Here is a 13,934-nt window from a genome sequence, read left to right as displayed (position 1 = left end):
CATGGAAAATGCAGAACTTTGAAAATGATTTAGGAATTTAGGGATTTAGGAAGCTGTAGGTTTTATTTTCAAATATTTGGTGTGGAATGTGAAAACTGTCCTTAGGAGAAGTTGTCAGGATCTGCTTTTCTTTTGATATCTAGAAATTTAAGAATTTTACATCAGGTTAATTCTGTCAGTATGATTAATGTTATTAAATATTACAGCTAATTAAATAATAATCTATCTGATTGAGGCAGGGGGAGGATGCACAGGACTGCTAGTCTGTAAAGCATTCTTTCTTTTACACGCAGCCAGAACATATTATGACCACCCCCAAGCATTTGTTGCCTCCTGAAGTCAATGACCACTACTGCCTGCCCTCTCCTTGGAACTTCATCTCTGAACCTAACTGACAACTCATAGACAGCAAGAGGGGGAAGTTGTTGGGAGGAAGTTCTTTGGGGGGAAAGTTGGGATATACTGATTCATAAGAGTTTATAGCCTCATTTATACCACAGAACAACATAGGTGGGATTTCTGGCTCAGGCTGGTACTGCAGATGTCAACATGAACCAAAGGAGTTTATGTACTGTAAGCAACACAGAGCATCATAATGCCTCTGAATTATACTCCAGCTTCATTTTCAGAGAATATTCTGAGTTGGAAAGAATCCACAAGGATCATCAAGTGCAACTCCTAAGTGAATGCCCTGTACATGAATCAAACCCGTAACTTTGGCATTATTAGCACCATGCTCCAACCAATTGAGCTAATCTCTGTGTGGGTTCTTACACTGCTGCTTCACCAGATATATTCTCCATATTCTGTACTGAATTTACTAATTTAGTTCTTAGAGCAGTTTTGTGAACTCACAAACTCAGTGACTCTTAAGGGCTTGCAGAGCCTTTAATTAAAATTCTGTACAAAGACCTTGTTCTTCATGTACTCCATTGCTTGTCCTAGGTGAGAATTTCCAACAAACACAAATTCCAGGAGCATCTGGGTGCACAATGATTGGCTAGTCTGGGTGCATAGGGAATGCCAACACCCTTCTCTGCAATTGAAGACCAAATGACCTGCAACCCTCTTGGCAGGACCACTGGGATCAGAGGGAGGACAGAGCATGGCCTCTGCATGGGCAACATCCAGTTACTCATATTACCTAGTCACACATAAACCGTGTCCAAACTTTGTGCGCATGAGATACCGCAGAGGTTATCGGTGAAGACGGGCGGTATTTCAGGGAAGAGCGAGTCAGCAAGAGATGGCTACTCGAGAGATGGTTACTCAATCCATCCTCACAGTCGTGTACGAAGAGAAATGGCATGCGACGCTAAAGCTTGCTAGGGAGTATCAGCACAGGTGGGATGAGAGCAGGAGCCGGCTGCGGCCGGGGAGGGCGGGGAAGGGGGGGCGGCGCGCGGCGGCGGCTCCGCGGCGTGTCCCGGCCGCTCCGCCCTCAGCCCGCGCCGGGCGGGCCCGGGGGAAGCGGGGTCCCTGCTCGCCGCCCCGGCCGCTCCTCCGCCCGGGCCCCGCGCGCCGGCCGCAGGTAGGAGCGGGCGGGAGGGGATGGAGCCCCGGGCCCTGCCCGCGGCTCCTGGAGCGGGGTCGGCGACTGGGCCCGGGCCCAGGGAGGTGCCGCAGGGCGGGCGCGGTGCGGGGTGGGCCCGCCGGGGAGCCGCGGGGATGCCGTCCCCGATCGGGGGGAGCCGCTCGGCACGGCCTGGGCCTCCAGCGGGCGGCGGCCCTGGCGCCTCTGTGCCCTCAGAGCCGCGGCGGGGCCGCCCCGGGCGGCGGGGCCGGGGCAGAGCCGGGGATCGCGGCCCCGGGCGCGGCGGGGCTGGGCCAGCAGGAGGAGCAGGGCAGGACACCGGGAGGACACCGGGGCGCTGGTCCCGGCCGCCGTGTGTGTGCAGGGAGTGCCGTGTGTGCAGGGCCTGGAGCCTACGGGGAGGCCTCTCCAGGGCGCTTTCTCTACCAGCCAGGAGTAGCGGTGTGAGCGGTGGGAAAGCCGCAGAGTTCACCTGTTAGCACCTGTATCTAGTGTTAGTATATATATGTATTTATATATATGTTTTTAGTATACATAACCATTTATACATCTCTTCAATTGCAACTTATTGCCACGGGCAGTCCCCATGCTCAGGCAAGTGATAAACTTGAATATGACCTCACTAATAACAAAATGCACTAGTGCCCAGCTTTCTATGTGTAACTGTATTTCTCTGTAATAAGTCTTGCTTAGTGAAGAGTAAAGAGAGGCTGGGAGTTGTGTTTAAATGTTCACTGTGCTGCCTGTGATGCTCGCTGACTGCCCTTGTGCGCTCTCAGGTGCATTGAAGAGTTGCTTTACAGAGTATGGAACTTGCTCAGCTGCTTTGGTTCGTTGTAGGCATGTTTTGCCAATGCTGTCTCTGCATATTAAGATATTGGAGGAGTGTCTCTGTACAGTTGAGGTGCTGTTTTGAATGGTCTACAGCAGGTCTTAATTGTTTATATATGTTATTTATATGCTGTTTTACATAGGGGTTTATCTGGCACCAATGTGTGTATGTAGCTATTATAAGGAAAGTAGGAAATTAGGTACCTTAGCAGATGTTTCCCATGAACATGTCTTTGTCAGGGTGTTCTCCAGAGTAGGCCAGTGTGTCATGCACACCCATACATATGTGCTGACATAGCTGCCTGCAGAAATGAATCGATGGCAGAAAGCTGCTCCTCCCACCACCACCCTCCTGCTGTTGGTGTATTTTGAACCATATTCTGTGTGACGTGGTGTGCTTGCTTAATTTTATTTTTTTTTCCCCCTTGAGGGAGAGCCTTTTTTAGAATAATGAAGATGGAGGAGGGCGGTTCTTGTAGTGGCTGTGAAGCGGAGAGAAATGAGGCAGTGGCAGTGCAATCACTGAAATTAAGTTCTTGCATAACAGCACTGATGTTATAGCGTGGCTTTCTCCATAATCTTTTCTTTGACTAGCCTTATGCTGCTGGTCTGGCCACCAGGCATGTATTATCACATGCAAATGCAGTGTGTTATGGCAAAGTCAGATGAACTCAGTGTTCTGGGACAAAGATTTCTGTTCACACTAGTTGTAAGTTTAATAGAAATTTACTGTGCCTTCATGTGCTGTTGGACTTTTAATAATTATTATTCCATACTTGCATTACTTAAATATTTACTCTTAGGTAGCATTTCGATAGGGAAGGAGCATTTGAGAAGTAGGCAGACAACTTTAAAGCCTTTGTATATGTAACTCTCCTGAACTGGAGGAAGTGACCTTTAGTGGTGTGATAGTATAAGTGAATTATACACCCTCCCAACAAATATCTAAGTATCTGCTGCAGATTGTATCAAGTTAAGACAAAGAACTAGCAGTTTGAAGTGCTTCTGTTAAAAAATAAAACTCAGAAAACTAAATTGCATAGATTAAACATGTTTTTCTTGATATCTTTGAGTAGGTCTTATTTTTAAAGTGTATTTATTTGATTAGCTGTTCTGAGTCTCAAAGGGCTTAGTATGGTTGTTTAGGTTGGTAGTTTCAAAAAAATATCACAGAGCTGTATTTTGAGACTTGGCAATAGAGAATACTCCCCAACATGAATTTCTTATCTGACACAAAAACAATGCAGATCTTTAGTCCCATTAGCATCTTGTTTTTTAAAGACAAAAATAAGTATTTATGCAGTGAAATCTGTAATACTTTAAATACTCTGCTTTTTTTGTTCTGTTTTGTTTCCTATCTATTATTTCTGACAGGCAGTTTAGTTTTTTGTTGACAAGTCAGGTTGTTCGGGTTTTTTTTCTAAGTGGTCTAACCTGAAACTAGAGAGAACTTTCAAAATGAAACTTATATATTGATTGATTGATGAAGAAATGGAGACAGGAAATACAGAGAAATAGAAATGCAATTACAAGGAAAACTCTCTCTTACTTACTAGCTAGCTAAAGAATAAAAACTATATTTTACAATATGCATCAGCTTCTTTACATGTATCTCACTGTTTCATCTTTTGATGAGTAACAATGGTAAACAACCACCTTTATGCTGGCCAGGAGCATCATTTTGCTGACAGAGTGAGTGTTCATCTGTGATTCCATCCAGCAAGAAAGTCCCATTGTTCGTATGAAAGACTAAATATTTGAGAGAAGTTATCCTCTGTTAAACACTTCCATCTAGTATTGCTTGGCAAAGGGATGTTAAAGTGGCCTTCTTTCCCACCATTTGCTTTTACTTTTCCTGCTTCCTAAGTCTGCTCATACAAAATTCATTAGCCCAGTCAGACTCTTGACATTCCATCTGTCTCTCTTTTGTGTAAATTGTGTGCTCTGCCATGCTGGTCTGGTCTGAGCTAGTCACTGGAGTTGCTAATTGTAGTTCCTCAGTAATGCACTTATGATCCTCCTTAATTTGAAAAGGTAGTTTCCTGGGTCATAATTGTTTTCTGTGTAAAGCTACATTAATAACAAGAATTAACAAACTGGTTAAATAGTTCTTGGTACTCAGAGTAGGAACAAATTGTTAGAAATTCATGTAATCTTCTTTTTGAAAATATGTTATAATTCCTAGTTCTGTGTCAACCATGTGGTATTTATTGTCTAGTATACTGGAGAGCTGAATGGCTTAACACTTTACCTGTTGACAAGATCACCCCCCTCCAAAACTCCCCTATCACCCCACCCCATTTTACTGGTTGTTTTGTGGGCTTTTGTTTTACATCACATTCTGCAGTTACTGCACTGGCTTTATTAAGTCAGTAACATCCATTCGTCTGTTTTTTTAAGGCCTGTAGAATTATAACATATGCCTTATGCATGATTTAATTTTCTTGCTTGTGATTTTGAGGAAGGAAATCTGTCCTAAACTTAGTTCTTACTCCATTTGAATGTTGTCTTATGCAGTGCTACAATTTAATATTACCTCGGTTCTCTTTAGCTTATAGCACTTTGGAATTTCTTCTAAGAGAAAGAGCTGTCGAAGAATGTGTGTATTTTAGTCATCCCTTTCTTGCTTGTTCTCTGTGATTTATTTTTTTTTTTTAACTCATGTCTCTACAAACATGGTATCAGTCTGTAAAACAAAGCGCTGTGAAGCAACATAGCAGTCTAAGTCCCTTCAGCAGAAGGTAAAGAGGATGACTAAAACCAAGCATCTTTCTCTGGAAGAGTGGGCAACAATATCACCAACTTGCCCTGTCAGCCTGGGAGCTGACACATCTCAAGGTCCGTGGCCTTGCTGGCCCAGCTTTAGAAAAATAAATGTGGCCCCTTTGTGGATGCTCTTACGTAGCTGGGTTTTAGCTTGATCTTTTTTTTCCATTTCACCCAAATACTTCAGTTCATTTAGTTGCAGGTTGGAAATAATTATTTTCAGAAAATTTTGCTGTACAAATATGTAACTCCATCAGCACATTTCAGTGACAGAGAAACAAGAGCACATACTATATGTAGGTGATTTTTTTTCAGACTGCCGGGGGAAAGATGTAGGCCTTGTTTTTTGCCCTTCACAGAGACAATTGAAATGATTAAAAGTGTGTGACTGAGTTCACATGTTCTTCACACATGATGGGTGACTTCACTTACTCCTGACGCTTGATAGACAAACATTATATCTTTTAAGTGCGATGTATATATTGAGTAATAGCAGCATAGAGAAGGGAAAGTCAAAACTGGCCTTATATCTCTATTCAGTATGTTTGACTCCTTTACAGAGTTGGTATCACTGAATCTGTTGCCATCTCCATTCTGCCGTTTGCTTGTTGCAATTACAGCCATTTTATCAATTAGATCTCAGTGGTTCTTAACAAATATTGTTGCCTACAGGCAACTCTAGGGGGAAATAAAAGATTGATTCTTAAGAAAAAGTAAAATCTGCTTGCTGGATGGACAGAAATTCAGTGCTTATCTAAACCAAAAAAGGGCATCTTCTCAAATCAATTCGGAGTCTAGGTGAGGAGATAAGTAACAAGAAATGCCAAGTTACAAGGAAGCAGTTATTTTGTTGAGAGCAGTTGAAGATGGTAGTTTCAAAATAATGCAAAATTTTTACAGAGCATGGGAGTGTCAAGGGAGAGACACCTCTTCATCTTTCTTTGTCTTTAAATTCTGAGTAAAAAGTTTATATTTTTAAGTCACATTTCTCTCCTCAGAAAGACAGTAGGTAATAAATGTAACAGAAAAAATAACCCAAACAGAAGATGTTATTGAGTGCAGTGAGGCACATGGTGAGAATGCATTTCAACAACAAATGATTTACAATGCATATATTATAGCGTGGTGTGATGTCAGGCATTAATGTGTCATAGATGCCTGGTTTTTGTTTGTGCCATGCTGTGGGAATGGCGTAAGTGGTATCTGACACCTTTGTTTCAGTAATTCAATAATCAGAAAGCCTTCGTATTTGCAAAATGTGGCGATTTTGAGGGTTTTAACCTCAAAGAACTATCCCAAGCATATTAATGTATTCTTTGAGGTGATACAGTGATTTATAGTATTTGATCTAGGATTTCCCTTCACTGTTTCTTGGCTCTGTGTTTTAGACAACATTATCCTTATTTAGCTGGATTGTACCAGATTAATTTTTATGCAGAGCTTGCTTTATATTACAAAGAGAATTGATAAAACCTTGTAAAATTTTACTGGAGTGAATTGTATTCTGGAAGCACTTCTGGCGTGTATTGGTCGAGTGAATCCTCTTGGTAACTGTTATTTTTAGTTATTTTCTGTGTTTTTTAAATATATGGAGAAGCAGCAAAGGAGAGGATATGCCATCTTGTTCCTCTTCTCTTTGCTTTGATTCAGTAATAAATCTCTAATTATGAATTACCTTGAATTGACATCACTCTGTTATTCTCTTTGACAAACAAGAAGACAAACCAGCTGCAATCTGAAGAAATAATCTTTTTAAACTGAAGTACTGTCTTTTCCAGTATTGTAGTTGCTGTTGAGAATTACTGATGAGCTTACACTACTAAACACCAGTGAACATAACAGAAGTCAGCAAGTGCTTTATAACTGTAGAAATGGTTTTTTTGCCTGATAAGCATGTTGAAGCCATATGGCAGCTTGAGTAACTCAAATTTAAAAGTCTTGGGAAAGAACAACTGAGCACCTACATACTGAGTTTTGGACCTCTGCCTGTGGGACTGGCCAGTCATTCCTGTCACCAGCCAGTAGTACTGTTCCCTTGAGCTTTTCATGTCTATGGCTCCAGCTTCTGGTGCTACTGATGCTTTTGAGTGTCTGACAGATTTCTTGGTTTTAGGGCTGTTCTTCAAACTGGAGCACAGAAACGGGAGTTCTGCAGTTCCAGGCTGAAGAACAGACTGGAGCTTTCTCTCTTGAAGGCTTCTCTGCTCTGAGTTTGGTTTGTAGTGGGTTTGGCCAGTGAGGGGTAATTGTTGGGCAGTGAGCTGCTGACTCCTTCCCTCCTGCTTGCTTATTTTTTGAAGTTGTTTTCTGTTATCAGTGCATGCACCCCCATGTTCCAAACAGAAGTAAATGCATTTTGAAAGGTGTGTTCTGAGAAGGACCTTTGTGTTGCTTTCAGGTTCTCAAGGCTTTAACTCGAAAAGTGCATGAAGACATTTCTTCCTCCTTCCCTTTCTTTAGGGCACCTATTGCTGTTGCAGGTGATTGTTAATTTTGGGGGGTTTTTTGTTGTTTTTCCTGTTTATGTGTGACTAGATAATATGATTAATTTCCAACCTTGCTGTATGACTATTTTATTTATACTTTTTTGTAGCATAATTTCCGTTTCTTTTAACAGAACAAGTTGAGTCTTTGTGGAAGGTTCCTGGAAAGATTTCTAAACTGCAGGGTAAAAACAAGCAAGAACAGATACTGAGGACTTCTTGGCTAAATCCATAGGATAGCTGAAAGTTTTAATGAGAAATTTTTGTGCTGTACCTCCAGTAATCATGGTTGCTGATGGTGCAAAATTTCTACTTAAGAAATTGCCATTAGTGTCTTTGACTCAGTGGCTGAAACCTCATCATATTTGTTGTCTCATTGCTTGGTATGGTGCTACAGTAGGAAACAACAACTGCTACCGCTGTTCTGAAAGTGTTAATTGACTCCATAAATATACATTGAATTCAGTTAAGTTTAATTGGCAACATTATTGAGTTTTATGTGGACTTTTTCCAGTGAGAAATTTCAGTGTTTGATATTTTAATTTTTTATTTAGCTTTTGCTGTATTAGCTGTATTGTTTGATTCACAGAATTACAGAGTTGTTACAGTTGAAGGGACCTTTGGAGATCATCCAGTCCAACCCAAAAGTGCTTAAAAGCTCACTGATGAAGCGTATCTGTAAAAGTTATGCTACGCAAAAATTGGTAATGAAGAATCTCAAGCAGACCACGATTGTGAGAATTAAAAGAACACTTAAGACTGAAGGAACATTACTAATAGTCTCTCCATATAGAAGTTTGTTAATGGCAAATAAAATCCTCTTCAGCAGAACTATGGAGATTTTGTTTGCTCCTAGTTTATTAGCATAGGGGGCAGCAGGTTGGTTTGAGACTAAGCAGGGAAGCAGAGTTGGGAACATTACTTGAACTGCTCCTTCCCAGTCCCTGAACAGAAACAAATTTTTCATAAGGGTAGAATATTTTCTTTTGCCAAGTGATATTTGCATCTAATTGCAGAAGATTGAGTAAAGTGTTTCCTTGTTTGTTGCTGCTTTGCTACTTGGCCTGTGACCTCCTAAGCCTCAGAATGGCAGCAAGTAGCAGTTTAAAAATTGTTAATAGCAAGTTTTAAGTCAGTTTCATTTGTGAAGCATTACTGAACTTTTGAATGTGGTTTATGGTCATGTAAAAAGAATTTCAGAATTGTTTCTGCTTGACACTTGGATAATAAATTTGCTTTCTTCTTTGAGTTTCATTGCCTTTGAACATGACATAGCTATGCTGAATTTTTTTGTGAACTGTACTGACTAGAGAGCCACTAGATTCTGTTTAGAGCAGAGGTGAGGTTGACAATGAAGAAAGCATGGATTTGGAAAAAAATGTGACCTTTCTGTTTTGTGAAGTAGCTGTGTCACTGATATGGTTTAGATGATACTGAAAACAAAGAAATGAAAAGAAGGCTTTCCCGTTTTCTGGAGTATACTGGTGTATATTTGCTGTGATAGTGACCACATCTTTCCATGTTAGAGGTGGTAGTGGCTTGTGTGACATCCTGCTGAGCATAAGTCAAAGCTGAATAGAGAAGTACTGGTCTGGCTGATACAAAATCCCATTTTTGTAATCCTCTCTCAGCTCCCTGTGTTGCATAAAGGCTCTATTTTCTGACCAAGCTCTTTTTATTTTTTAGGAGGATAGCCTTGTGTTTAAAATGGAAGTTGACATAAATGGAGAGTCCAGAACTGCCCTGTCCACTCTCCCTGTGCCTCTTGCAGAGGTGGGCTCTGCAGGCAGGACGGAAGCTGAAAAGCCCCGCTGTTCCAGTACCCCCTGCTCGCCCATGCGGCGGACAGTTGCAGGATACCAGATTCTCCACATGAATTCTAACTACCTGGTGGGCTTCACAACTGGAGAGGAGCTGCTGAAATTAGCCCAGAAATGTACAGGAGCTGAAGAGAACAAAGGAGAATCGGAGCCAAACTTGCACTCCAAGCAGCTGGATCCAGGACTTGCACGCTCCTCCCGTTTGTACAAAACGAGAAGTAGGTACTACCAGCCATATGAGATCCCAGCAGTAAATGGGAGGAGGAGGAGGCGGATGCCCAGCTCAGGGGATAAATGCAATAAAACTTTACCATATGAACCTTACAAGGCACTTCATGGTCCCCTGCCTCTCTGCCTTTTGAAAGGTAAAAGGGTTCATTCAAAATCCCTGGACTACCTCAATTTAGACAAAATGAGCACTAAGGAACCTGCTGACACAGAAGTGCTACAATACCAGCTCCAACACCTCACCCTTAGAGGGGACCGTATGTTTGCAAGGAATAGCACATGAGCTGTCATCTTGAACTTAGAAATGATTTCTCATCCTTTCTCTGTTGCTGCAAAAATCCACTGTTGTACTGTGTACATGACTGTCCACATTGTAGGTGGTTGTATCAGCTAAATATTACCAGAAAGTAATTTATTTGAATAGAGTCTTGGCAATGCAATGTGTTACAAATACTTGGAGGGAGAAATCTTTCCTGAGCAAGAAGCTTCTGATGCAAATTTGACTGCAATCAGTGGATATTTCTTTGGACACGTTTAAAAAAAAAAAAAAAAGCTTTTGATTTTTGGGTTTGTTTTTTTTTGTACAGCTAGATCTACTATTTACAGTAATTTAACACTGAAAAATTGGTGATGTCTGCTTGGTTGTTGCTAATTTTGGCTTGACCTTAGAAACTGCTCTTGGATAAGTATTCAAATTTAGGAGGTTCTTTGGTTTTACTTTTTGTTTCTGTATTCTATAGGAAAATGAATGGGTTTTGACAGCATGGAAAGTGACTGAATAAATCACTTTCTATTTAAACAATCTAGTTCAAACATTTTTAGACTGTGCTTGTGCTGGTGATGAGGGTGAGATTTGCTCATAAAGCAAACCTTTGCTACTTGAATCCTCTTCAGTTATTTTTTTTTTAATCTCTGCATGGAAGCAATTGCTTTGCCTTTCCTATAAAACATGTTCAGAATGAGTATTTGGGTTCTTTAAAGCAAATCTTTTGAGGAGTGAAGATTTTTTTGTTATTCTTGATTTTAATTTTTACATTGTCTTGAGAGACAAACTGGAATGTTTGCACTGGTATGTCAGTAATGTTTTTGGTTTTAATTTATGATTTCTCTACCATGTATAGTAGCAGAAGGTGTCAAATAACTTCAGCATAGATTTGGAAATTCTGTTGACTTGAAGCACTGAACACTTGAGATCTGGAGGGCTGATTTTATTTGACAGGGTGCAAGTGAAGTATTTCTGTATCAACATTGAGGAGATAATCCTGGATTATTCAACAGAGTAGATTGAATACACCAGTTTACTTTTGTTACTTAATGAATTTTTATCCAAACATGACATCTAACACAGGTTTTGACAGCTGTATTCCTAGATGTATTTGAAACATTTTAATAACTTATGTTTAAAAACGAAAACTAGTTTTCATACTTTTTTTTTAGATACAGTCTGTGGAGTGTTGCACTCTGAAGGAGTGTGCAACTTGATTTTGGCTGATGACCTCTGCAGAAGTTAAAAGTAATGTCATGCTGGTTTTAAATGTAAATTGTTTGATCAGTTGTTTCTGATAGAATTAAGATTTGTTTTGTTTGTTTGCTTATCACTCAGAATGAATGGAAAGCACTAGTTAGTGCATGTGCTATGGAAAATGAAAAGTTCTAATTCTGTCACTTACTCTACAGTTTTAAATGAAGGCAGCCCAGTAGTGAGCATTTTGTGGTTGGGTTATCTTTTGTTTAGGTTTGTTAGAAACATTACAAAAAAAGTGTATTTTTGAAAGTTAACTACACCTGTGTAAATTTAATGTATCAAACAATGACCTTGAAAGTAAAGTCTTCCTATATAGTCTTTAGTTTGAAAAACAGAGTACGGTCAGATGCCAAAGAGATGGGGGGTTTGTTTAAGGAATAAAGACCATTGTTTATTGAAATACCCAAGGAAAATGTATTTCTGGCTGAAAAATAAAAAAGGTGGTATAAACAGCTATTGTTGTGGAGTTTTTTGCTATGCAGGAGAAAGTGGACGTTTAAAAAAATACAGCTTCAGACGAAGGAATATTTAAAAACAACCTGAAAGGAAGGATCCTGAACTTCTGTGAAATAGATGCTTAGGTTTGTTACTTTGTTTCAGGAAACGTGCCTCGCATTTACTAGTGTTTTGTGCTTGTTTCTGATGTCCAGTGCTGTAGTTGTATGGCTACGCTGAGGGAGAGGTTGATGGCTTTCTAGCTGAGTTCAAACGTAAAAAATGTGTTAGTATTTTATCTGTTTTGGTGATTTGCTAATGAATGTGCTCAGACATGGTTATGTTTGCTTAACTCATATGCACTTGCAGCTCTCATAATGTGGGAAATACTACCGATACAACCTGTAGTAGAGACTAAGTAGAGAATTGTTAGTGGATAGCTTAATTGTTTTTTCTAACGTTCAATGGTACCAAAGAATCAGAAGCAATTATCCAACATAATCAATTTTTAAATGTTTTATAGCGTGGTCTGGGTGGAGTCAGTTAACTTCTCCTTAAGGTGTGCTAAAGCAAAACTAGAAGAAAATAATCTTCAGTGAGAATATAGGCAGTAAAAACTAGAAAAAATGCTTTGAAGATTTATAGTGGAGCTATATAACAGCTACATAACAGCTTGGAAATACAAGTTGTTATAAACTGCTGTAAGAAAAATGCAGATCCAAAACTGAAAAATGTAGATTTATTACAATGCTAATAACTTTAAAGACAATGTCAAGCTTGGCAACCAGCAGTAAAAGAGCACATTTCTTTGCTTGTTGTCTGAGCATTTGGCAAGTACAGTTTTATTGATGTTTCTTTCCGGGGACTGACTTTTTGCATGATAGTTTTCTGTGATTTGATCTGTTAACTAATCTGTTAGTTTCCATGATGTGTGATTACACTGAACACTGTAAGAGTGGCACAAAAGTGTCTGTTAGACAGACCCTCAGAAGAACACAATTATTTTTGGATTATTGATTTTTTTCTTCCTCCCCTCTCCCTCCCCCCCCACCCCACCCCGTGTCGTAGTACAATTTTTTTAGCCAGAGGTTAATGTGAACTTTCCAAGTCCTTGAAAACCTTAAGACAGATTACATGGAGAGGGACTTCCCTAGATATTTTGCTAGTGAAATTCTTTATTACATCACCAAGGCACTCAGGGAAGGTCAAACTATCTTCAGGTCTACAGAATATGGAAAACTTCCCTTCTTGGAACGAACAAGGGGGATCTGTAGTGGTCTGCAGTACTTCTGATCTTGTAAAAGCTGGGTATCATTGTCAAATATATGATTTTTAAACACAGAACTTACATGAACTGTAAGGTGCTTCTTAGGTGTTTTCTTCTGGCTCTTAAGCACATGTGCAACTTGAAAGAGTGTAGGTTGTTACAAGATGCTGGTAACTGACCTACAAAGTATCACAGGCTTGTTAAAAAAAAAGGAAATCAACAAGATAAGAGTCTCTCTCGCATCTCAGGAATCATTATTGAGCAGTTTTTCTGCCTTTTTTCCTTGTATCACATCATGATGAACCATCAACCAACAACCATTTCAGCACAAGAATCATTCATAGTGTCACTGCTCCTGGTTGCTGCATTTGGCTGCTCCTGGATGGCAACAGTTCAAATTCAGTGCTGCTGCTCCTGGGGTGTAAGTGCCAAAGATAATTCTGTGCATTTTTGTGGGATGGCTCAAGGGAGGGAGCATTACCCTACTGCTTGAATACCCAGTCCGTCTTACATCCTCCTTAACTTACTCTTAGCTTTAGTGGTTTGTTGGTAGAGGATGATATTGGGTCAAACCTACAGAGGAACTATCTAGGCCACATTAGAAGAGCTGAGGAAAGAAGGCTTGTTTTTCTGTGGGGAAAAACCCAGAATCAGTTGGATTGCACTGAAAGCAAAAGAGAAAGTGAGGATATTAACTGACTGCATTCCATCCATTTTTAGGAGACAAGTTCTCTCACCCTGCATATTCTTGATCTTGCCTATCAAAGAATTGGTCTGCAGTAAGAAGAGGGAGAGGACAAGGAAGGAGAACTTTGCACTGTGCTTTTTTTTCTGTGAAGCATGGAAGGGCAGAAGGAATTCATAAAATATCAGGGGAAAGTCTGGAGAAATAAATGGAAAACCTCAGAGGGACAGTGCTGCAAGAGTAGGAATAGTGAAATAGTTGTGACTTCAGTGTCAAAATAGGCAAAGACATGGAAGAAAATGATGTACTGGTCTCAGATCTCTCTGGAAAGCAATTGACTGGTTTTGTGCCTGATTAAGT

General features: G+C 40.2%; 1 protein-coding gene across 4 annotated transcripts; it reads left to right on the top strand.

Moving 5' to 3' along the window:
* Positions 1 to 1,246: 1,246 nt before the first annotated feature.
* Positions 1,247 to 11,643, top strand: MACIR (macrophage immunometabolism regulator). Of its 4 annotated transcripts, none has more exons than XM_027731937.2 (2): positions 1,247 to 1,344; positions 9,301 to 11,643. In XM_027731937.2, the coding sequence occupies exon 2, from the start codon at positions 9,322 to 9,324 to the stop codon at positions 9,943 to 9,945; it is 624 nt and encodes a 207-aa protein (XP_027587738.1). In that variant the 5' UTR covers positions 1,247 to 1,344; positions 9,301 to 9,321; the 3' UTR covers positions 9,946 to 11,643. The 4 variants fall into 4 exon arrangements, with proteins under 4 accessions (XP_027587738.1, XP_027587741.1, XP_027587740.1 ...); XM_027731940.2 differs by lacking the exon at positions 1,247 to 1,344 and adding an exon at positions 1,436 to 1,531; XM_027731939.2 differs by lacking the exon at positions 1,247 to 1,344 and adding an exon at positions 2,012 to 2,027.
* Positions 11,644 to 13,934: the final 2,291 nt, after the last annotated feature.

The sequence above is a fragment of the Pipra filicauda genome, unplaced genomic scaffold (genome assembly GCF_003945595.2).
Source record: "Pipra filicauda isolate LSUMZ 115617 unplaced genomic scaffold, ASM394559v2 scaffold31_size4109673_pilon, whole genome shotgun sequence".
In the NCBI taxonomy this organism is placed as follows: Eukaryota; Metazoa; Chordata; class Aves; order Passeriformes; family Pipridae; genus Pipra; species Pipra filicauda.
This window is presented reverse-complemented; position numbering and strand designations above follow the sequence as displayed.

Excerpts from the sequence above, each read along its gene's own strand:
- MACIR (XM_027731937.2), top strand. The coding sequence starts at position 9,322 with ATGGAAGTTGACATAAATGGAGAGTCCAGAACTGCCCTGTCCACTCTC.